This window comes from Gymnodraco acuticeps, unplaced genomic scaffold (genome assembly GCF_902827175.1).
Source record: "Gymnodraco acuticeps unplaced genomic scaffold, fGymAcu1.1, whole genome shotgun sequence".
Lineage (NCBI taxonomy): Eukaryota > Metazoa > Chordata > Actinopteri > Perciformes > Bathydraconidae > Gymnodraco > Gymnodraco acuticeps.
In genome coordinates, this window is record NW_022990075.1 from 1 (window position 1) to 26,860 (window position 26,860).

Here is a 26,860-nt window from a genome sequence, read left to right on the forward strand (position 1 = left end):
CTTTGTAGTTCTTTATGTAACTGCTTGTAGTTCTTATTGTAACTCTCTTAGTTATTCCCCATCTTTGTAGTTCTTTATGTAACTGCTTGTAGTTCTTATTGTAACTCTTAGTTATTCTCCATCTTTGTAGTTCTTTATGTAACTGCTTGTAGTTCTTATTGTAACTCTCTTAGTTATTTCCCATCTTTGTAGTTCTTTATGTAACTGCTTGTAGTTCTTATTGTAACTCTCTTAGTTATTCCCCATCTTTGTAGTTCTTTATGTAACTGCTTGTAGTTCTTATTGTGACTCTCTTAGTTATTCCCCATCTTTGTAGTTCTTTATGTAACTGCTTGTAGTTCTTATTGTGACTCTCTTAGTTATTCTCCCATCTTTGTAGTTCTTTTGTAACTGCTTGTAGTTCTTATTGTAACTCTCTTAGTTATTCTCCATCTTTGTAGTTCTTTATGTAACTACTTGTAGTTCTTATTGTAACTCTTAGTTATTCCCCATCTTTGTAGTTCTTTATGTAACTGCTTGTAGTTCTTATTGTGACTCTCTTAGTTATTTCCCATCTTTGTAGTTCTTTATGTAACTGCTTGTAGTTCTTATTGTAACTCTCTTAGTTATTCCCATCTTTGTAGTTCTTTATGTAACTGCTTGTAGTTCTTATTGTGACTCTCTTAGTTATTTCCCATCTTTGTAGTTCTTTATGTAACTGCTTGTAGTTCTTATTGTAACTCTTAGTTATTTCCCATCTTTGTAGTTCTTTATGTAACTGCTTGTAGTTCTTATTGTAACTCTCTTAGTTATTTTCCCATCTTTGTAGTTCTTTATGTAACTGCTTGTAGTTCTTATTGTAACTCTCTTAGTTATTTCCCATCTTTGTAGTTCTTTATGTAACTGCTTGTAGTTCTTATTGTGACTCTCTTAGTTATTTCCCATCTTTGTAGTTCTTTATGTAACTGCTTGTAGTTCTTATAGAGTGGCGAAGTCCCTCCCCTTCCGGTGGACCTCCATGGGACCTTATTTAGGAAAAAGTAGGCTTGTTTGAGACGCGTTGCGGCTCGCCTCGAAAGTAGACGAGAATAGCCGATCGCAGCCGGGGGAGGTCTCAGAAAGCTCGCCTGAAGTCAGACAGCTCGGAGTCGGCTTCTTCTTCATCTTCTTCTTCTCTCGGGTTTTTGGCGGATTGCAAACAGCTTGAAGGTGCATACCGCCACCTCCGGAGTCGGCTTGACTCGGTTTGCATTTATAAAGAATGCACACATGTGTTTAATCGTTAATGTCAGATATGTACTAAGTAAATACATTTGTTCCTGCTCAAGATTAGATTCAACTTTATTGTTATTGCACAGATTACAGGAGACAACGACATGCAGTTTAGCTTCTAACCAGGTGCAACAAGCAGTGAAGTGAAAAGTAATGTACACAATCTACAGAATAAAATATAGAATTAATTGAATGATGAATAAACAGTGAGGGGTATGAATACACTAGATACACACAGCAGCCTGTGAGCAGTATGAACAGTGTGTATTAATACACTAGATACACACAGCAGCCTGTGAGCAGTATGAACAGTGTGTATGAATACACTAGATACACACAGCAGCCTGTGAGCAGTATGAACAGTGTGTATTAATACACTAGATACACACAGCAGCCTGTGAGCAGTATGAACAGTGTGTATGAATACACTAGATACACACAGCAGCCTGTGAGCAGTATGAACAGTGTGTATTAATACACTAGATACACACAGCAGCCTGTGAGCAGTATGAACAGTGTGTATTAATACACTAGATACACACAGCAGCCTGTGAGCAGTATGAACAGTGTGTATTAATACACTAGATACACACAGCAGCCTGAGCAGTATGAACAGTGTGTATTAATACACTAGATACACACAGCAGCCTGAGAGCAGTATGAACAGTGTGTATTAATACACTAGATACACACAGCAGCCTGTGAGCAGTATGAACAGTGTGTATTAATACACTAGATACACACAGCAGCCTGAGCAGTATGAACAGTGTGTATTAATACACTAGATACACACAGCAGCCTGAGAGCAGTATGAACAGTGTGTATTAATACACTAGATACACACAGCAGCCTGTGAGCAGTATGAACAGTGTGTATTAATACACTAGATACACACAGCAGCCTGTGAGCAGTATGAACAGTGTGTATTAATACACTAGATACACACAGCAGCCTGTGAGCAGTATGAACAGTGTGTATTAATACACTAGATATACACAGCAGCCTGAGAGCAGTATGAACAGTGTGTATTAATACACTAGATACACACAGCAGCCTGTGAGCAGTATGAACAGTGTGTATTAATACACTAGATACACACAGCAGCCTGTGAGCAGTATGAACAGTGTGTATTAATACACTAGATACACACAGCAGCCTGTGAGCAGTATGAACAGTGTGTATTAATACACTAGATACACACAGCAGCCTGTGAGCAGTATGAACAGTGTGTATTAATACACTAGATACACACAGCAGCCTGTAGGCAGTATGAACAGTGTGTATTAATACACTAGATACACACAGCAGCCTGAGAGCAGTATGAACAGTGTGTATTAATACACTAGATACACACAGCAGCCTGTGAGCAGTATGAACAGTGTGTATTAATACACTAGATAACACAGCAGCCTGTGAGCAGTATGAACAGTGTGTATTAATACACTAGATACACACAGCAGCCTGAGAGCAGTATGAACAGTGTGTATTAATACACTAGATACACACAGCAGCCTGAGAGCAGTATGAACAGTGTGTATTAATACACTAGATATACACAGCAGCCTGAGAGCAGTATGAACAGTGTGTATTAATACACTAGATACACACAGCAGCCTGTGAGCAGTATGAACAGTGTGTATTAATACACTAGATACACACAGCAGCCTGTGAGCAGTATGAACAGTGTGTATTAATACACTAGATACACACAGCAGCCTGTGAGCAGTATGAACAGTGTGTATTAATACACTAGAACTACACACAGCAGCCTGAGAGCAGTATGAACAGTGTGTATTAATACACTAGATACACACAGCAGCCTGTGAGCAGTATGAACAGTGTGTATTAATACACTAGATACACACAGCAGCCTGGAGCAGTATGAACAGTGTGTATTAATACACTAGATACTACACAGCAGCCTGTGAGCAGTATGAACAGTGTGTATTAATACACTAGATATACACAGCAGCCTGTGAGCAGTATGAACAGTGTGTATTAATACACTAGATACACACAGCAGCCTGTGAGCAGTATGAACAGTGTGTATTAATACACTAGATACACACAGCAGCCTGAGAGCAGTATGAAACAGTGTGTATTAATACACTAGATACACACAGCAGCCTTGATGAGCAGTATGAACAGTGTGTATTTAATACACTTAGATACACAGCACAGCCTGTGAGCAGTATGAACAGTGTGTATTAATACACTAGATACTACACAGCAGCCTGTGAGCAGTATGAACAGTGTGTATTAATACACTAGATATACACAGCAGCCTGTGAGCAGTATGAACAGTGTGTATTAATACACTAGATACACACAGCAGCCTGTGAGCAGTATGAACAGTGTGTATTAATACACTAGATATACACAGCAGCCTGTGAGCAGTATGAACAGTGTGTATTAATACACTAGATACACACAGCAGCCTGAGAGCAGTATGAACAGTGTGTATTAATACACTAGATACACACAGCAGCCTGAGAGCAGTATGAACAGTGTGTATTAATACACTAGATACACACAGCAGCCTGAGAGCAGTATGAACAGTGTGTATTAATACACTAGATACACACAGCAGCCTGTGAGCAGTATGAACAGTGTGTATTAATACACTAGATACACACAGCAGCCTGTGAGCAGTATGAACAGTGTGTATTAATACACTAGATACACACAGCAGCCTGAGAGCAGTATGAACAGTGTGTATTAATACACTAGATACACACAGCAGCCTGAGAGCAGTATGAACAGTGTGTATTAATACACTAGATACACACAGCAGCCTGTGAGCAGTATGAACAGTGTGTATTAATACACTAGATACACACAGCAGCCTGTAGAGCAGTATGAACAGTGTGTATTAATACACTAGATACACACAGCAGCCGTAGAGCAGTATGAACAGTGTGTATTAATACACTAGATACACACAGCAGCCTGTGAGCAGTATGAACAGTGTGTATTAATACACTAGATACACACAGCAGCCTGAGAGCAGTATGAACAGTGTGTATTAATACACTAGATACACACAGCAGCCTGTGAGCAGTATGAACAGTGTGTATTAATACACTAGATACACACAGCAGCCTGTGAGCAGTATGAACAGTGTGTATTAATACACTAGATACACACAGCAGCCTGTGAGCAGTATGAACAGTGTGTATTAATACACTAGATACACACAGCAGCCTGAGAGCAGTATGAACAGTGTGTATTAATACACTAGATACACACAGCAGCCTGTGAGCAGTATGAACAGTGTGTATTAATACACTAGATACACACAGCAGCCTGAGAGCAGTATGAACAGTGTGTATTAATACACTAGATACACACAGCAGCCTGATGAGCAGTATGAACAGTGTGTATTAATACACTAGATACACACAGCAGCCTGAGAGCAGTATGAACAGTGTGTATTAATACACTAGATACACACAGCAGCCTGAGAGCAGTATGAACAGTGTGTATTAATACACTAGATACACACAGCAGCCTGAGAGCAGTATGAACAGTGTGTATTAATACACTAGATACACACAGCAGCCTGAGAGCAGTATGAACAGTGTGTATTAATACACTAGATACACACAGCAGCCTGAGAGCAGTATGAACAGTGTGTATTAATACACTAGATACACACAGCAGCCTGAGAGCAGTATGAACAGTGTGTATTAATACACTAGATACACACAGCAGCCTGAGAGCAGTATGAACAGTGTGTATTAATACACTAGATACACACAGCAGCCTGAGAGCAGTATGAACAGTGTGTATTAATACACTAGATACACACAGCAGCCTGAGAGCAGTATGAACAGTGTGTATTAATACACTAGATACACACAGCAGCCTGTGAGCAGTATGAACAGTGTGTATTAATACACTAGATACACACAGCAAGCCTGAGAGCAGTATGAACAGTGTGTATTAATACACTAGATACACACAGCAGCCTGTGAGCAGTATGAACAGTGTGTATTAATACACTAGATACACACAGCAGCCTGTAGAGCAGTATGAACAGTGTGTATTAATACACTAGATACACACAGCAGCCTGTGAGCAGTATGAACAGTGTGTATTAATACACTAGATACACACAGCAGCCTGTGAGCAGTATGAACAGTGTGTATTAATACACTAGATACACACAGCAGCCTGAGAGCAGTATGAACAGTGTGTATTAATACACTAGATACACACAGCAGCCTGATGAGCAGTATGAACAGTGTGTATTAATACACTAGATACACACAGCAGCCTGAGAGCAGTATGAACAGTGTGTATTAATACACTAGATACCACACAGCAGCCTGAGAGCAGTATGAACAGTGTGTATTAATACACTAGATACACACAGCAGCCTGTGAGCAGTATGAACAGTGTGTATTAATACACTAGATACACACAGCAGCCTGTGAGCAGTATGAACAGTGTGTATTAATACACTAGATACACACAGCAGCCTGAGAGCAGTATGAACAGTGTGTATTAATACACTAGATACACACAGCAGCCTGAGAGCAGTATGAACAGTGTGTATGAATACACTAGATACACACAGCAGCCTGAGAGCAGTATGAACAGTGTGTATTAATACACTAGATACACACAGCAGCCTGTGAGCAGTATGAACAGTGTGTATTAATACACTAGATACACACAGCAGCCTGAGAGCAGTATGAACAGTGTGTATTAATACACTAGATACACACAGCAGCCTGAGAGCAGTATGAACAGTGTGTATTAATACACTAGATACACACAGCAGCCTTGAGCAGTATGAACAGTGTGTATTAATACACTAGATACACACAGCAGCCTGAGAGCAGTATGAACAGTGTGTATGAATACACTAGATACACACAGCAGCCTGAGAGCAGTATGAACAGTGTGTATTAATACACTAGATACACACAGCAGCCTGAGAGCAGTATGAACAGTGTGTATTAATACACTAGATACACACAGCAGCCTGAGAGCAGTATGAACAGTGTGTATTAATACACTAGATACACACAGCAGCCTGAGAGCAGTATGAACAGTGTGTAGTAATACACTAGATACACACAGCAGCCTGAGGGCAGTATGAACAGTGTGTATTAAGACACTAGATACGCACAGCAGCCTGAGAGCAGTATGAACAGTGTGTATTAATACACTAGATACACACAGCACCTGAGAGCAGTATGAACAGTGTGTATTAATACACTAGATACACACAGCAGCCTGTAGAGCAGTATGAACAGTGTGTATTAATACACTAGATACACACAGCAGCCTGAGAGCAGTATGAACAGTGTGATTAATACACTAGATAACACACAGCAGCCTGAGAGGCAGTCATGAACAGTGTGTTAATTAATACACTAGATACACACAGCAGCCTGAGAGCAGTATGAACAGTGTGTATGAATATGCTAAGATATATAAAGTATGAAACGGTAAGCAGAGCAAGTATAGTATCAAATATATGGATATTAATTTCATGATGAAAAATATTGTGGAACAATGATGAAAAATGGGAATGGATGTGGCGACGTAAAACTGACACAAAACAACAACAAACTTTTGCCGAGCCAATGGGAGAGCTTCATCAGCAGCACGGGGTAAAATCCACCAATGAGCGCTCAGCTCGAGATACCAGCGTGTCGTTTCCCATCAAGCATTTAGCTTCCGCAGCCCGTGGAGAGGAACTGCGCCGCCTCGCCGCGCTCTCAAGGCTGCGGGCGTCTTTGTCCCGCGAGCCTCCAGAGCAAGTCGGACAAAATGACTAACCATCATGCAACGCACGAGCAAGACGTTGATCGCAACTGCGCAGGTCTCGCTTGTCTCAAACAAGCCTAGTATGTATTGAAGTCAATGGAGAGAGAAAGATTATCTTTCGATCCCGTTTGAATTGTGCCACGAATTACACATATGATGTTCGTCAATTTAAAAGATCATTTTGCAATTCAAAAAAATTAAATGTGTCGTAAAACTGTGAAGTTACATATTTGTTTGTGTGAAACGCTCAATGAACGACTACTGTCTTGGTAAACAAGGGATTGCCTACCCTCACTATCACCCCCTCACCCTCACTATCACCCTATCACCATCACTATCACCCTATCACCATCACTATCACCCTATCACCATCACCCTATCACCATCACTATCACCCTCACTATCACCCTATCACCCTCACTATCACCCTCTCACCCTCACTATCACCCTCTCACCCCCACTATCACCCTCTCACCCTCACTATCACCCTCTCACCCTCACTATCACCCTCTCACCCTCACCATCACACTATCACCCTCACTATCACCCTCTCACCCATCACCCTCACTCTCACCCTCTCACCCTCACTATCACCCTCTCACCCTCACTATCACCCTCTCACCATCACTATCACCCTATCACCATCACCCTATCACCATCACTATCACCCTCACTATCACCCTATCACCATCACTATCACCCTATCACCATCACTATCACCCTATCACCATCACTATCACCCTATCACCATCACCCTATCACCATCACTATCACCCTATCACCATCACTATCACCCTATCACCATCACTATCACCCTATCACCATCACCCTATCACCCTCACTATCACCCTCACTATCACCCTCTCACCCTCACTATCACCCTATCACCCTCACTATCACCCGCACTATCACCCTCACTATCACCCTATCACCATCACTATCACCCTATCACCCTCACTATCACCCTATCACCATCACTATCACCCTATCACCATCACTATCACCCTATCACCCTCACTATCACCCTATCACCCTCACTATCACCTATCACCATCACTATCACCCTATCACCATCACCCTATCACCCTCACTATCACCCTCACTATCACCCTCTCACCCTCACTATCACCCTATCACCCTCACTATCACCCTCACTATCACCCTATCACCATCACTATCACACCCTATCACCATCACTATCACCCTATCACCCTCACTATCACCCTCACTCACCCTATCACCATCACTCTCACACCCTATCACCATCACATCACCCTATCACCCTCACTATCACCCTCTCACCCTCACTATCACCCCTCATCACCCTCACTATCACCCTATCACCATCACTATCACCCTCACTATCACCCTATCACCATCACTATCACCCTATCACCATCACTATCACCCTATCACCCTCACTATCACCCTATCACCCTCACTATCACCCTATCACCATCACTATCACCCTCTCACCATCACCCTATCACCCTCACTATCACCCTCACTATCACACCCTCTCACCCTCACTATCACCCTATCACCCTCACTATCACCCTATCACCATCACATCACCCTCACTATCACCCGCTCACCCCTCACTATCACCCTCTCACCCTCACTATCCCCTATCACCATCACTATCACCCTCACTATCACCCTCTCACCCTCACTATCACCCTCTCACCCTCACTATCACCCTATCACTATCACATCACTATCACCCTCTCACCCCCTATCACCCTCTCACCCTCACTATCACCCTATCACCATCACTATCACCCCTCACTATCACACCCTCTCACCCTCACTATCACCCTCTCATCACCCTCACTATCACCCTCTCACCCTCACTATCACCTCTCACCCTCACTATCACCCTATCACCATCACTATCACCCTATCACCATCACCCTATCACCATCACTATCACCCTACTATCACCCTCTCACCCTCACTATCACCCTATCACCATCACTATCACCCTATCACCATCACCCTATCACCATCACTATCACCCTCTCACCCTCACTATCACCCTATCACCATCACTATCACCCTATCACCATCACCCTATCACCCTCACTATCACCATCACTATCACCCTCTCACCCTCACTATCACTCCCATCACAAAATCAATCACCCTATCACCATCATCACCCTATCACCATCACTATCACCCTCACTATCACCCTATCACCCTCACTATCCCACCCTCTCACCCTCACTATCACCCTCTCACCCTCACTATCACCCTATCACCATCACTATCACACCCTCACTATCACCCTCTCACCCTCACTATCGACCCTATCACCCTCACTATCACCGCCTCATATCACCCTCACTAATCACCTCCACGCTCACCCTATCAACCATCACTAGTCACACCTCTCACCCTCACTAGCACCCTCACTATCCACCCTATCACCATTCACTATCACCCTCACTATCACCCTCACTATCACACTCACTATCACCCTCCTCACCCTACACCTCATCTAGGCACCGCCTCTCAACCTCACTATCACCCTCACTATCACCCTCACCCTCACTATCACCCTCTCACCCTCACTATCACCCTCTCACCCTCACTATCACCACAATGAAACACGTCCAGAGGAACGTCATGCAGAGCTGCCTTCCTTTGATTCTCTCTGAACTGCCTGGTCTTTTTAATGTTTAATGTCAACCTTTAGTGCAGATAGCGTGAAGTAGAACAGATCGCAGATGCTAATGTAGCGTTAGCATTTCTCCCCCGGGCTTAAATGGTGTATTATAGAACGATCACACCGGTGACAGTACTCTTCAAAAGGTTCACGAAATATGACTACTACTCTTACTGTTTAACATGTTGGGTTACTTAATGTTACTTCATGTTAAGGCTAATAAAAATGACAAGGCTGTCATGCTAACTAACGTGCTAGCTACTAGCTAGGTAGCTAACTTGATCCAGCCACTCCTGGTCCTTTCATCAGACAGGAAGCGAAAGAACGAGCAAGACCCATTGCTGGTATGATTACAGCCTGGTACTAAGCACACAGGCATCTTGTTAAGGTGATCTTATCTTAGCCAGCGCCATATAGATAGATTCTATCTATATGGCGCTGATCTTAGCTATCTCTCAGTGGAGGAAAACAGTTGTGACATCACTCACGCGACTCTGGGATTTGTAGTCTTTCTAGTTGCGTATTTTTCATAGTCTTATATTTCAACAGTTTTAAGAAAAACTGTGACTTTTTTGACCTGGAAATGATTTTAAAGATGAACAAACATCATATGTGTAATTCATGGCACAATTCAAACGGGATCGAAAGATACGTTTTCTCTCTCCATTGACTTCAATGCATTATTATTCAGAAATAAGGTCCCATGGACCGGAAGTAGATGGGCGTGACTTCGCCACTCTATAGTAACTCTCATAGTTATTTCCCCCATCTTTGTAGTTCTTTTTGTCACTGCTTGTAGTTCTCATTGTATCTCTTTGAAGTTGTTTGAGAATCTAAGTAGCTTTTTTTTAGGCCTTTTGCATATTCATTTTTGTAGTTTTCTATAGCTTTGTAGTTTATTGCGCCAGCTTCATCACTTTAGTGTCTTTTGCATCTCTTTTAGTCGCTTTGAGGTTTAGTTGTGACTTTGGGCGATAAAGGAACGACAGAGTCTCATCATCCGATCAGACGGACCTTAGTAAAGCTCAGACGTTAGAGCAGCAACAGAAACACAGATCAAAGGAGAAAACACACGGGGAGCAGGAGGCTTGTGGCGCAGTGGATTGGTGTTGGATCAGGGGTCACAGGTTCAAACCCCACTGCAGTCAGCATGTCGTTGTGTCCCTGAGACCCTTCACCCCAAAGTGCTCCTGTGGGGAGTGTCCTCAGTGCTGAGTATGTGAGTCGCTTTGGATAAAGGCGTCTAACAAGTCATGTGATGTCATGTCATGTGATGTGATGTCATGTCATGTCATGTGATGTAATGTCATGTGATGTAATGTCATGTGATGTAATGTCATGTCATGTGATGTGATGTAATGTCATGTGATGTAATGTCATGTGATGTAATGTCATGTGATGTCATGTGATGTCATGTGATGTGATGTAATGTGATGTGATGTCATGTGATGTCATGTGATGTCATGTAATGTGATGTCATGTGATGTCATGTGATGTGATGTCATGTGATGTCATGTGATGTCATGTAATGTGATGTGATGTGATGTCATGTGATGTGATGTCATGTGATGTCATGTGATGTCATGTGATGTCATGTGATGTCATGTAATGTGATGTCATGTGATGTGATGTCATGTGATGTCATGTGATGTGATGTAATGTGATGTCATGTGATGTCATGTGATGTGATGTCATGTGATGTCATGTGATGTCATGTGATGTGATGTGATGTCATGTAATGTCATGTGATGTGATGTCATGTGATGTCATGTGATGTGATGTCATGTGATGTCATGTCATGTGATGTGATGTCATGTAATGTCATGTGATGTGATGTCATGTGATGTGATGTCATGTGATGTGATGTCATGTGATGTCATGTGATGTAATGTCATGTGATGTGATGTCATGTAATGTCATGTGATGTGATGTCATGTGATGTCATGTGATGTCATGTGATGTGATGTCATGTGATGTCATGTGATGTCATGTGATGTGATGTCATGTGATGTGATGTGATGTCATGTCATGTGATGTGATGTAATGTCATGTGATGTGATGTCATGTGATGTGATGTCATGTGATGTCATGTAATGTGATGTCATGTGATGTGATGTCATGTGATGTCATGTGATGTAATGTCATGTGATGTGATGTCATGTAATGTCATGTGATGTGATGTCATGTGATGTCATGTGATGTGATGTAATGTGATGTCATGTGATGTCATGTGATGTGATGTCATGTGATGTCATGTGATGTCATGTGATGTGATGTCATGTGATGTGATGTGATGTCATGTCATGTGATGTGATGTAATGTCATGTGATGTGATGTCATGTGATGTGATGTCATGTGATGTCATGTGATGTCATGTGATGTGATGTCATGTGATGTCATGTGATGTCATGTGATGTAATGTCATGTGATGTCATGTCATGTGATGTGATGTAATGTCATGTGATGTGATGTCATGTGATGTCATGTGATGTAATGTGATGTCATGTGATGTCATGTGATGTGATGTCATGTGATGTCATGTAATGTCATGTGATGTCATGTCATGTGATGTGATGTAATGTCATGTGATGTGATGTCATGTGATGTGATGTGATGTCATGTGATGTCATGTGATGTCATGTCATGTGATGTCATGTCATGTGATGTGATGTGATGTCATGTGATGTCATGTCATGTGATGTCATGTGATGTCATGTCATGTGATGTGATGTGATGTCATGTGATGTAATGTCATGTGATGTGATGTCATGTGATGTCATGTGATGTCATGTGATGTAATGTGATGTAATGTCATGTGATGTGATGTCATGTCATGTGATGTGATGTAATGTCATGTGATGTGATGTCATGTGATGTCATGTGATGTAATGTGATGTCATGTGATGTCATGTGATGTGATGTCATGTAATGTCATGTGATGTGATGTCATGTGATGTGATGTAATGTCATGTGATGTGATGTCATGTGATGTCATGTGATGTGATGTAATGTGATGTCATGTGATGTCATGTGATGTGATGTCATGTGATGTCATGTGATGTCATGTCATGTGATGTGATGTGATGTCATGTGATGTCATGTCATGTGATGTCATGTGATGTCATGTGATGTCATGTGATGTCATGTCATGTGATGTCATGTGATGTCATGTGATGTCATGTGATGTGATGTCATGTGATGTCATGTGATGTCATGTCATGTGATGTCATGTGATGTCATGTCATGTGATGTCATGTGATGTCATGTGATGTCATGTGATGTCATGTGATGTCATGTGATGTGATGTCATGTGATGTCATGTCATGTGATGTCATGTGATGTCATGTCATGTGATGTCATGTGATGTCATGTCATGTGATGTCATGTGATGTCATGTGATGTCATGTCATGTGATGTCATGTGATGTCATGTCATGTGATGTCATGTGATGTCATGTGATGTCATATCATGTGATGTAATGTGATGTCATGTGATGTCATGTCATGTGATGTCATGTGATGTCATGTGATGTCATGTGATGTAATGTCATGTGATGTCATGTGATGTGATGTCATGTGATGTCATGTGATGTCATGTGATGTCATGTCATGTGATGTCATGTGATGTGATGTCATGTCATGTGATGTGATGTCATGTGATGTCATGTGATGTCATGTGATGTCATGTCATGTGATGTGATGTCATGTGATGTCATGTGATGTCATGTCATGTGATGTCATGTGATGTCATGTCATGTGATGTCATGTGATGTCATGTGATGTGATGTCATGTGATGTCATGTGATGTCATGTCATGTGATGTCATGTCATGTGATGTCATGTCATGTGATGTCATGTGATGTCATGTCATGTGATGTGATGTCATGTGATGTCATGTGATGTCATGTGATGTGATGTCATGTGATGTCATGTCATGTCATGTGATGTCATGTGATGTCATGTCATGTGATGTCATGTGATGTCATGTCATGTGATGTCATGTGATGTCATGTGATGTCATGTCATGTGATGTGATATCATGTCATGTGATGTAATAATGAATACAATGAAAGCCAGAGACTAATGTAAAACATTGATTTGTAGTTGTTGCGTGTGTGCAGGATGCGAGGTTTGTTCTCAGTGACGCTGCTCGTGCTGCTGCTGACTCTCAGCTGTGAGGCCAGCCGGAGGAACAAGAACCACAAAGGTGAGAGAGCTCCCTGCTGTTTCCCACAATGCATTTCACCCCCAGATTGCAGGTAAACAGTGGGACGACCGGGTTCACCTGCTGGTGAGAAATGACATCTTCAACACACACACACACACTAATGCACACTGCACACACACACACACACACACACACACACACACACACACACACACACACACACACACACGTGCACACACTTGAATGCACACTGCACACACACTCTAATATCAAATCAAAACTCTGATTCTGCGTTCATCGAGTTTGTTCCCTATTTTAATCTCTGCAGTCCCTTAAACTCTGATTCAAAACTCCTATCCAGTTTATCATGAACACACACACACACACACACACACACACACACACACACACACACACACACACACACACACACACACACACACCTGTGTTTAGTCGTGCTGAACTGCTGCAGAGCTGAGAGAGATGTGAACCCCGACGTGAAGCTCAGACTTATCTCTGATTCACAATAAAGAGAATCTTGAGTTTTTCTTTATCGTTCAATTCAAATTTTCTCTGAAAATAATCAAAGATTTTCTGAATTTGATCTAAAAATATGTGATGTTTCAAAAGATTAGAACTTTAACACAACATATTTTCAACTTTTTCCAAACTCCATTTTTTAATATATTCCCATGTTTCTGTCAAATGTTCTGACTCTTTCCCGATTGAACTCAATGTGACTCAAAATATGAAAACATTTCTGAATCTTATGTAAAAAATATGCAGATTTCCAACTTCTTCATAAAAACATGTGATGTTTCAAAAACATTGAAACTAAACACAAATGATCTGAACTTTTTTCAAACCAAATGTGTTTTTCCAAAATATATACTCCTGTGTTTCTGTCAAAAATGTTCGGACTTCTTCCCAACTTAAACTAATGTCCCCCCCCCCCAGGTGGTAAACATGATAAGACCCGCCCCCCCTCAGACTGCCCCCCCGCAGAGACTCAGTACGGGAAGTGTGTCCCCGAGCAGGGAGACTGTGGAGACGGACTGAGAGACGCAGTGTGTGGAGAGACGAGAGACAAGATCCACTGCGGAGTGCCCTGCAACTGGAAGAAGGACATCAGTGAGTCACACACACACACACACACACACACACACACACACACACACACACACACCCACACACACACACACACACACACACACACACACACACACACACACACACACACACACACACACACACACCCACACACACACACACACTGAATAGACACTTTATATACATCTCAAACACACTGATTACACACATAAATATACAATATATAAGTATATTAAAGTACGTTTTCTTCCTCTGCAGGCGACTGTAAGTACAAGTTCGCCCCCTGGGGGTCCTGCGACGCCGACACGAACACGAAGAGCCGCTCAGGAACTCTGAAGAGAGCTCTGTTCAACGCAGAGTGCCAGCCCAGCGTCACGGTGGCCAAGCCCTGCGCCTCCAAAGGGAAGAAGACCAGGGGTGAGACTCTGTGGGGGGGCTGGGGACTCATTCCATACTCATTCATAATGCTGACTCATAATGCTGACTCAGGTCAGGACTCATAGTGCTGACTCAGGTCAGGACTCATAATGTAGACTCAGGTCAGGACTCATAGTGCTGACTCAGGTCAGGACTCATAGTGCTGACTCAGGTCAGGACTCATAATGCTGACTCAGGGTTCAGGACTCATAATGCTGACTCAGGTCAGGACTCATAGTGCTGACTCAGGTCAGGACTCATAGTGCTGACTCAGGTCAGGACTCATAGTGCTGACTCAGGTCAGGACTCATAATGCTGACTCAGGGTTCAGGACTCATAAGGCTGACTCAGGTCAGGACTCATAATGCTGACTCAGGTCAGGACTCATAATGCTGACTCAGGTCAGGACTAATAATGCTGACTCAGGTCAGGACTCATAATGCTGACTCAGGTCAGGACTCATAATGCTGACTCAGGTCAGGACTCATAATGCTGACTCAGGTCAGGACTCATAATGCTGACTCAGGTCAGGACTCATAATTATGACTCAGGTCAGGACTCATAATGCTGACTCAGGTCAGGACTCATAGTGCTGACTCAGGTCAGGACTCATAGTGCTGACTCAGGTCAGGACTCATAATGCTGACTCAGGGTTCAGGACTCATAAGGCTGACTCAGGTCAGGACTCATAATGCTGACTCAGGTCAGGACTCATAATGCTGACTCAGGTCAGGACTAATAATGCTGACTCAGGTCAGGACTCATAATGCTGACTCAGGTCAGGACTCATAATGCTGACTCAGGTCAGGACTCATAATGCTGACTCAGGTCAGGACTCATAATGCTGACTCAGGTCAGGACTCATAGTGCTGACTCAGGTCAGGACTCATAATGCTGACTCAGGTCAGGACTCATAATGCTGACTCAGGTCAGGACTCATAGTGCTGACTCAGGTCAGGACTCATAGTGCTGACTCAGGTCAGGACTCATAATGCTGACTCAGGTCAGGACTCATAATGCTGACTCAGGGTTCAGGACTCATAAGGCTGACTCAGGTCAGGACTCATAATGTAGACTCAGGTCAGGACTCATAGTGCTGACTCAGGTCAGGACTCATAGTGCTGACTCAGGTCAGGACTCATAATGCTGACTCAGGGTTCAGGACTCATAAGGCTGACTCAGGTCAGGACTCATAATGCTGACTCAGGTCAGGACTCATAATGCTGACTCAGGTCAGGACTAATAATGCTGACTCAGGTCAGGACTCATAATGCTGACTCAGGTCAGGACTCATAATGCTGACTCAGGTCAGGACTCATAATGCTGACTCAGGTCAGGACTCATAATGCTGACTCAGGTCAGGACTCATAATGCTGACTCAGGTCAGGACTCATAGTGCTGACTCAGGTCAGGACTCATAATGCTGACTCAGGTCAGGACTCATAATGCTGACTCAGGTCAGGACTCATAATGCTGACTCAGGGTCAGGACTCATAATACTGACTCAGGTCAGGACTCATAATGCTGACTCAGGTCAGGACTCATAATGCTGACTCAGGTCAGGACTCATAATGCTGACTCAGGTCAGGACTCATAATGCTGACTCAGGTCAGGACTCATAATGCTGACTCAGGTCAGGACTCATAATGCTGACTCAGGTCAGGACTCATAGTGCTGACTCATGTCTTTAGGACTCATAATGCTGACTCAGGTCAGGACTCATAATGCTGACTCAGGTCAGGACTCATAATGCTGACTCAGGTCAGGACTCATAGTGCTGACTCATGTCTTTAGGACTCATAATGCTGACTCAGGTCAGGACTCATAATGCTGACTCAGGTCAGGACTCATAATGCTGACTCAGGTCAGGACTCATAATGCTGACTCAGGTCAGGACTCATAATGCTGACTCAGGGTTCAGGACTCATAATACTGACTCAGGTCAGGACTCATAATGCTGACTCAGGTCAGGACTCATAATGCTGACTCAGGTCAGGACTCATAGTGCTGACTCAGGTCAGGACTCATAATGCTGACTCAGGTCAGGACTCATAATGCTGACTCAGGTCAGGACTCATAAGGCTGACTCAGGTCAGGACTCATAATGCTGACTCAGGTCAGGACTCATAATGCTGACTCAGGTCAGGACTCATAGTGCTGACTCATGTCTTTAGGACTCATAATGCTGACTCAGGTCAGGACTCATAATGCTGACTCAGGTCAGGACTCATAATGCTGACTCAGGGTTCAGGACTCATAATACTGACTCAGGTCAGGACTCATAGTGCTGACTCAGGTCAGGACTCATAATGCTGACTCAGGTCAGGACTCATAATGCTGACTCAGGTCAGGACTCATAATGCTGACTCAGGGTTCAGGACTCATAATACTGACTCAGGTCAGGACTCATAATGCTGACTCAGGTCAGGACTCAGATGCTGACTCAGGTCAGGACTCATAATGCTGACTCAGGTCAGGACTCATAATGCTGACTCAGGTCAGGACTCATAAGGCTGACTCAGGTCAGGACTCATAATGCTGACTCAGGTCAGGACTCATAATGCTGACTCAGGTCAGGACTCATAGTGCTGACTCAGGTCAGGACTCATAATGCTGACTCAGGTCAGGACTCATAATGGCTGACTCAGGTCAGGACTCATAATGCTGACTCAGGTCAGGACTCATAAGGCTGACTCAGGTCAGGACTCATAATGCTGAATCAGGTCAGGACTCATAATGCTGACTCAGGTCAGGACTCATATAGTGCTGACTCATGTCTTTAGGACTCATAATGCTGACTCAGGTCAGGACTCATAATGCTGACTCAGGTCGGGACTCATATGCTGACTCATGTCTTTAGGGACTCATAATGCTGACTCAGGTCAGGACTCATAATGCTGACTCAGGTCAGGACTCATAATGCTGGACTCATGTCTTAGGACTCATAATGCTGACTCAGGTCAGGACTCATAATGCTGACTCAGGTCAGGACTCATAATGCTGACTCAGGTCAGGACTCATAGTGCTGACTCATGTCTTTAGGACTCATAATGCTGACTCAGGTCAGGACTCATAATGCTGACTCAGGTCAGACTCATACATGCTGACTCAGGGTTCAGGACTCAATAATACTGACTCAGGTCAGGACTCATAATGCTGACTCAGGTCAGGACTCATAATGCTGACTCAGGTCAGGACTCATAGTGCTCTGACTCAGGTCAGGACTCATAATGCTGACTCAGGTCAGGACTCATAATGCTGACTCAGGTCAGGACTCATAATGCTGACTCAGGTCAGGACTCATATAATGACTCAGGTCAGGACTCATAATGCTGACTCAGGTCAGGACTCATAATACTGACTCAGGTCAGGACTCATAATGCTGACTCAGGTCAGGACTCATAATGCTGACTCAGGTCAGGACTCATAATACTGACTCAGGTCAGGACTCATAATGCTGACTCAGGTCAGGACTCATAATGCTGACTCAGGTCAGGACTCATAATGCTGACTCAGGTCAGGACTCATAATGCTGACTCAGGTCAGGACTCATAATGCTGACTCAGGTCAGGACTCATAATGCTGACTCAGGTCAGGACTCATAATGCTGACTCAGGTCAGGACTCATAATGCTGACTCAGGTCAGGACTCATAATGCTGACTCATGTCTTTAGGACTCATAATGCTGACTCAGGTCAGGGTTCAGGACTCATAGTGCTGACTCATGTCTTTAGGACTCATAATGCTGACTCAGGTCAGGACTCATAATGCTGACTCATGTCTTTAGGACTCATAGTGCTGACTCATGTCTTTAGGACTCATAATGCTGACTCATGTCTTTAGGACTCATAATGCTGACTCAGGTCAGGACTCATAATGCTGACTCATGTCTTTAGGATTCATAGTGCTGACTCATGTCTTTAGGACTCATAATGCTGACTCAGGTCAGGACTCATAATGCTGACTCATGTCTTTAGGACTCATAATGCTGACTCAGGTCAGGGTTCAGGACTCATAATGCTGATTCAGGTCAGGACTCAATGCTGACTCATGTCAGGACTCATAATGCTGACTCATGTCTTTAGGACTCATAATGCTGACTCATGTCTTCAGGACTCATAATGCTGACTCAGGTCAGGGTTCAGGACTCATAATGCTGATTCAGGTCAGGACTCAATGCTGACTCATGTCAGGACTCATAATGCTGACTCATGTCTTTAGGACTCATAATGCTGACTCAGGTCAGGACTCATAATGCTGACTCATGTCTTCAGGACTCATAATGCTGACTCAGGTCAGGGTTCAGGACTCATAATGCTGACTCAGGTCAGGACTCAATGCTGACTCATGTCAGGACTCATAGTGCTGACTCATGTCTTTAGGACTCATAATGCTGACTCAGGTCAGGACTCATAATGCTGACTCATGTCTTCAGGACTCATAATGCTGACTCAGGTCAGGGTTCAGGACTCATAATGCTGATTCAGGTCAGGACTCAATGCTGACTCATGTCAGGACTCATAATGCTGACTCATGTCTTTAGGACTCATAATGCTGACTCAGGTCAGGACTCATAATGCTGACTCATGTCTTCAGGACTCATAATGCTGACTCAGGTCAGGGTTCAGGACTCATAATGCTGACTCAGGTCAGGACTCAATGCTGACTCATGTCAGGACTCATAATGCTGACTCATGTCTTTAGGACTCATAATGCTGACTCAGGTCAGGACTCATAATGCTGACTCAGGTCAGGGTTCAGGACTCATAATGCTGACTCAGACCCCGGCCACACGAGGACGAAAACGTCTAAACGCATAGGATTAACGCAAACGCAATCGCAAACAAGCTTCCGTCCACACGCAATAGTTATCCGGATAGTGTCTGTCCACACGAGACCGCTCCGTTTAGCTCCAACCGCTGGAGAAGCTGCAGTACATGCAGGAGCCTGTACGTGGCGCTGTAACTTCCTCCACAAAAGCAGCGAAGAAGCATGGTTGTCATGGTTGCCCTTCTGTTTATTCTCCGCGGTGGGGGCCGAGGGAACCGGGCAGAGTTTTTCGCCAGTCAACGTGTATTAAAGTTTAAACCTTCCGACAAAATGATAAAAGTGCCGGTCAAAGGTCTTCTTAGTTATTGAGCTTTAAAACAAATGAATAACGACTCTATATAATATAATAATACAAATACACGGAGCCTCTCTTTTTCCTCCCTCTCTCCGGACAGCGTCAGTGTCTGTCTCATGCAGCAGCTGATCCAGTAATGAGTGACCCGGCCGACAGCAAAAATAAACATATTTATAACTAGGTAGTTTGAGAAGTGTCTCCATCCTGTCAGATTAGACTTCACTCGCGTTTATGTCCATATCGAGAGAAAGATAAATAATCTGAATTCAGTGTGCAGTTTACTTTGACGCGGGGGTGAGCAGCAGAGGTGGGGAGAGGCGGGGCTATTGCGCAATCATTATCAGAAAATGATCGCTGAAGCTGCAGTACATATCCACAAAAGCAGCGAGTAAGATCCCCCATGATGTGTAAGTCTGCTGTAGATGTTGCACAAAGAACTGTAGCATGGTCAGTAGCGTCCGGAGCAAGATAGCAACTCTGCGATCCGCCATTGTTGTTGTTGTTGGTGGCGAAACACATCAGCAATGGCGCGGGGTACGCGGAGGTGGGGAGAGGCGGGGCTATTGCGCAATCATTATCAGAAAATGATCGTATAGGGCGTACACACGGAGCCGTTGGACCCCCAGAGCGTTGCGTATGCCGTTCTATCCACCTTGGGACCCGTTATCGTTTCCTCAGTCGTTTAGTGCCGTATGCGGTCGTCCTCGTGTGGCCGAATGGTCTATGTGACACTAAACAGTAACGCAAACGGCCGTTTTTGTCCTCGTGTGGCTGCAGCCTCAGGTCAGGGTTCAGGACTCATAATGCTGACTCAGGGTTCAGGACTCATAATGCTGACTCAGGGTTCAGGACTCATCATGCTGACTCAGGTCAGGACTCATAATTCTGACTCAGGTCAGGGTTCAGGACTCATAATGCTGACTCAGGTCAGGACTCATAATGCTGACTCAGGTCAGGGTTCAGGACTCATAATGCTGACTCAGGGTTCAGGACTCATAATGCTGACTCATGTCAGGGTTAAGGACTCATAATGCTGACTCATGTCAGGGTTCAGGACTTATCATGCTGACTCAGGTCAGGGTTCAGGACTCATAATGCTGACTCAGGTCAGGGTTAAGGACTCATAATGCTGACTCATGTCAGGGTTCAGGACTTATCATGCTGACTCAGGTCAGGGTTCAGGACTCATAATGCTGACTCAGGTCAGGGTTCAGGACTCATCATGCTGACTCAGGTCAGGGTTCAGGACTCATAATGCTGACTCAGGTCAGGACTCATAATGCTGACTCAGGTCAGGGGTCAGGACTCATAATGCTGACTCATGTCAGGGTTCAGGACTCATAATGCTGACTCAGGTCAGGACTCATAATGCTGACTCAGGTCAGGGGTCAGGACTCATCATGCTGACTCAGGTCAGGGTTCAGGACTCATAATGCTGACTCAGGTCAGGGTTCAGGACTCATAATGCTGACTCAGGTCAGGGGTCAGGACTCATAATGCTGACTCAGGTCAGGGGTCAGGACTCATAATGCTGACTCAGGTCAGGGGTCAGGACTCATCATGCTGACTCATGTCAGGGTTCAGGACTCATCATGCTGACTCAGGTCAGGGTTCAGGACTCATAATGCTGACTCAGGGTCAGGGTTCAGGACTCATAATGCTGACTCAGGTCAGGACTCATAATGCTGACTCAGGTCAGGGGTCAGGACTCATAATGCTGACTCATGTCAGGGTTCGGGACTCATAATGCTGACTCAGGTCAGGACTCATAATGCTGACTCAGGTCAGGGGTCAGGACTCATCATGCTGACTCAGGTCAGGGTTCAGGACTCATAATGCTGACTCAGGTCAGGGGTCAGGACTCATAATGCTGACTCAGGTCAGGGGTCAGGACTCATAATGCTGACTCAGGTCAGGGTTCAGGACTCATAATGCTGACTCAAGTCAGGGGTCAGGACTCATAATGCTGACTCAGTAGGTAGGCATCATAATGCTGACTCAGGTCAGGGGTCAGGACTCATAATGCTGACTCAGGTCAGGGGTCAGGACTCATAATGCTGACTCAGGTCAGGGTCAGGACTCATAATGCTGACTCAGGTCAGGGGTTCAGGACTCATAATGCTGACTCAGGTCAGGGGTCAGGACTCATAATGCTGACTCGGTCAGGGGTCAGGACTCATAATGCTGACTCAGGTCAGGGTCAGGACTCATAATGCTGACTCAGGTCAGGGTCAGGACTCATAATGCTGACTCAGGTCAGGGTTCAGGACTCATAATGCTGACTCAGGTCAGGGTCAGGACTCATAATGCTGACTCAGGTCAGGGGTCAGGACTCATAATGCTGACTCAGGTCAGGGGTCAGGACTCATAATGCTGACTCAGGTCAGGGGTCAGGACTCATAATGCTGACTCAGGTCAGGGTTCAGGACTCATAATGCTGACTCAGGTCAGGGGTCAGGACTCATAATGCTGACTCAGGTCAGGGTTCAGGACTCATAATGCTGACTCAGGTCAGGGGTCAGGACTCATAATGCTGACTCAGGTCAGGGGTCAGGACTCATAATGCTGACTCAGGTCAGGGTTCAGGACTCATAATGCTGACTCAGGTCAGGGGTCAGGACTCATAATGCTGACTCAGGTCAGGGGTCAGGACTCATAATGCTGACTCAGGTCAGGGGTCAGGACTCATAATGCTGACTCAGGTCAGGGGTCAGGACTCATAATGCTGACTCAGGTCAGGGGTCAGGACTCATAATGCTGACTCAGGTCAGGGTTCAGGACTCATGTCTGGCTGTTGGTTTAGTGATGGTTTTGAGTCGGCTCAGTTATTGACTCGTCTGAATGTGTGTCTGTCCTCCAGGGTAAAGAAGACCAACTGAAGGACAGAAGAAGACGAAGATGACTTCCTCCTGACGATCCTCTTCTTCATCACAAACCGAGCCTCCTCTGAAACACTCCGACCTTCGACCTTTGCTCTGATTTCTTCCCGCGTGTTTGCAGTAGCGCTGTAGCTCGTAGTGTTTAACGTAGTGAAGCTCCTCCCAGTAGCTGAAGATAACGTCTGGATCAATCCTCTATGAAATCTATTTTTGAACTTTAGATTATTGACGTTGCTTGATGAGACTTGTATGAATGAACAAAATAAAACCTGTACATTGTTCTGGGTTTGTGTTTCTGTGGATCTGAGTGTTGAGATGTGTGATGAATATGAATCAGTGATAATAATCAGATCGTCTAATTGTGCTTCAGATATTAATCAGACTTTAGTTCCACCTGGAGTAAATCCACCAGCTACCCTGCAGTATACAAAGTACTTCAAACTAGCTGCACCTTCACCAGCTTTGAGAACACTTTCATGATCAATCACTATAAAACATATCATATATATTATTCTGAAATGGACCAATCTGCACAACGACTACTTTTACTGTCTTTCACTATATTTAGATGAGAATACTTTTATACTTTCACTTGAGGAACATTTTGAATGCAGGACTTTCACTGTAACAGAGTATTCCTACTCTCTGGTACTTCTACTTTTACTCAAGTACAAGATCTGAGTACTATACTTTAATTAAGTACAAGATCTGAGTACTTCTACTTTTACTCAAGATCTGAGTACTTCTACTTTACTCAAGATCTGAGTACTTCTACTTTTACTCCAGTACAAGGTCTGAGTACTTCTACTTTTACTCAAGTACAAGATCTGAGTACTTCTACTTTCACTCAAGTACAAGATCTGAGTACTTCTACTGTTACTCAAGTACAAGATCTGAGTACTTCTACTGTTACTCAAGTACAAGATCTGAGTACTTCTACCTTTACTCTAGTACAAGATCTGAGTACTTCTACTTTTACTCAAGTACAAGATCTGAGTACTTCTACTTTTACTCAAGTACAAGATCTACTTTTACGTTTGGTACTTTAAGTATATTTTGATGCTAAAAGTTTCTACTTTTACTCGGATAACGTTTGGATTGCAGGTTAATCAAATGGTATTTATGCATTGTGTAACATTCAGGGACAGCACGAAAACAGGAACACTGTCACAGCAGGTTGTAATCCGTTTAAAGCCACAGAGGTGTTTCATACTGTTGGTCATGATCAGACGTTTCCTGGAAAGTGCTGTTGATCCCAGAGAAACTTCATTGAATGAAAGAGTTAAAGCGTTAAAGGTTTCTGAAGGACATCTCTCCTGTTGGATCATCACAACAATGTTCGATGATAAATCTCCCGGGATCGACAGCTTTGATGGGAAACTGCTCAAAATGACGGCCAAATACATTTCCAAGCCATTGAGTCACATTTTTAATAAAAGTTTAGAGCAAGGCGTGTGCCCCGAGATCTGGAAGGAAGCAAAGGTCATCCCATTACCCGAGGGTCAAAGAAAGACCTTTGCTGGTTCCAACAGTCGACCTATCAGTCTCCTCCCTGAGTCAATTCATAGAACAAATAGTATACACCCAAATTCAATACTACTTTTCAAGTAACAATCTGACAACGAAGTACCAACATGCCTATAGAGACGGTCACTCTGCAAGAACAGCACTTGCACAAATGACCGACGACCAAGGGCGCCGGAAGCGGGGGGGCCAGGGGGCCATTGGCCCCCCCACTTTACGGCCCTGCCCCACATTTTCGCAGCAGCGGATGCCGCGGAACCATGTACACATCCCGTTTCAATAATTCCCCTCTACTCTAAAGTCGCATCTAAAAAGAACGCCATCTGATCTAGCTGTGATATTTTTGTTATTTTTGATTGTTATATTCAATCTCAGTAGCTCCAGGCATTTTTGAAGCTTGTAAAGGGAAGAACACAGCTCGCCTCTCACTCGCCACTCTGCTCTTCTACAGCGCCGCTTCCCTCCCTCCGCTGACATTATGAATGTAAGGCATAGTAATCATAGATAACACCGCAGGGTCCGTTACAGTTTGTTTTCCATCTGATTTCAATAAACAAAGTCTTGGCTTTCAGAATATTAAACTTGTTTCGGCAAATTCAGATGATAAATACAGCTTTGAAGCTTTAACGGCATAATTACAAGCGGAGAACGGAGTAATTTGACGTCACAGCAAGCATAACAACAGCCGGTGTTTCTCCTGAAAGTTTTCCCCGGGAAACAAACGCAAAAATACATAAACACACACACGTGGTATACACGCACACACTCGCGAGCTCCCCCCAGACCAGTAATCCAAACGAAAATATCTTCCCTCCGTACTACTTTGATCATTTGCTCCGCTAATAATCAATCAGATCGATCCAGAGAAGAGGAAACTTTAAGGCCTTTTTCTCAAAATGATGACTCGGTGACAGTCATTATATAATGTGACATATTTTGCTTAATATAGTAGGCTACAAAAACAATCCTGATATCATTAGAAAGCTAGGAATCTCCTCTTTCCAACAGTGTATACAACTCAAAATGTGTCTTCGGATCAATGCGACTGATTTCGATGGAGCAGGTCACTTTGCATTAGGTAAAATACAGCAGGCAGACATAACAGGAAGAATATGTACATTTTAATCCAATCAAATAGGACATTGTCACACCATTCAAATGTATCCATGTACATTACAACCAATAACAAAGCTTAGATGTGTTTATTTGTTACGTTATTTACGTTAGGCTATGTGTTACGTTGTTCAGTGTGTGTCAGCCGTTAACCTAGATAGATAAACTTGCAAACATGTCAGAAGAACCGGCGCATAAGAAAACAAAATACAGTCAAACTAGCTGAAATTCAACAACTTGAATGTCACACTCCCTGACATCCACAACTCCGGAGCCTGGTCCTTCAACCATAGAACCAGCGCAGCCAGATGAACCCCAGCAGCAGCTCTGCGGCCGCAGAGGCTGTCCAAACCGCCGCCGCCGGCATCGTTGAAACCGAAACAGGCTGGTTCCGACTGCATGGAGGTTTGTTCTCGGGACATTGTGACGGGCAAATAAAAGCTTATTTGGGCAAAGAGAAGGTACTTCAATGCAGAATGGTACAAAAACAGAGAGTGGTTAATTATTTGCAAAACCACTAAACGAGCCTTCTGTGAAATATGCAGATGTGCTGCTGTCAAACGGCTTGTAACTTTCTCCAAATGTGGAGATGACAGCTTGTAAATACCGAGTTAATAACTGGAACTTTTCACAGAGCTTACTTCAGTCAAACACCAGTCAACATTCAGCTTGTCAACAAGAGCGTAGCAGGAAAAAGAAGAGATGGAATGAGCAACTGCGCTGTCATATGTGTGGGCTGGTCTGTATAGTTTAATGTACAGGAAAGGGAGTGAGCAGAGGGTTGAGTTGTCCATTCTTGTTCTGTTTTCTCTGACTATC

The 26,860-nt window shown here is 43.9% G+C and overlaps 1 protein-coding gene across 1 annotated transcript; it reads left to right on the top strand.

The window, feature by feature from the left end:
* Nucleotides 1-13,721: 13,721 nt before the first annotated feature.
* LOC117546062 (midkine-like) lies at nucleotides 13,722-23,685 on the top strand. Its single transcript, XM_034216145.1, has 4 exons — nucleotides 13,722-13,912; nucleotides 14,831-15,004; nucleotides 15,242-15,400; nucleotides 23,386-23,685. The coding sequence occupies exons 1-4, from the start codon at nucleotides 13,828-13,830 to the stop codon at nucleotides 23,388-23,390; spliced, it is 423 nt and encodes a 140-aa protein (XP_034072036.1). The 5' UTR covers nucleotides 13,722-13,827; the 3' UTR covers nucleotides 23,391-23,685.
* The last annotated feature ends 3,175 nt before the right edge of the window (nucleotides 23,686-26,860 follow it).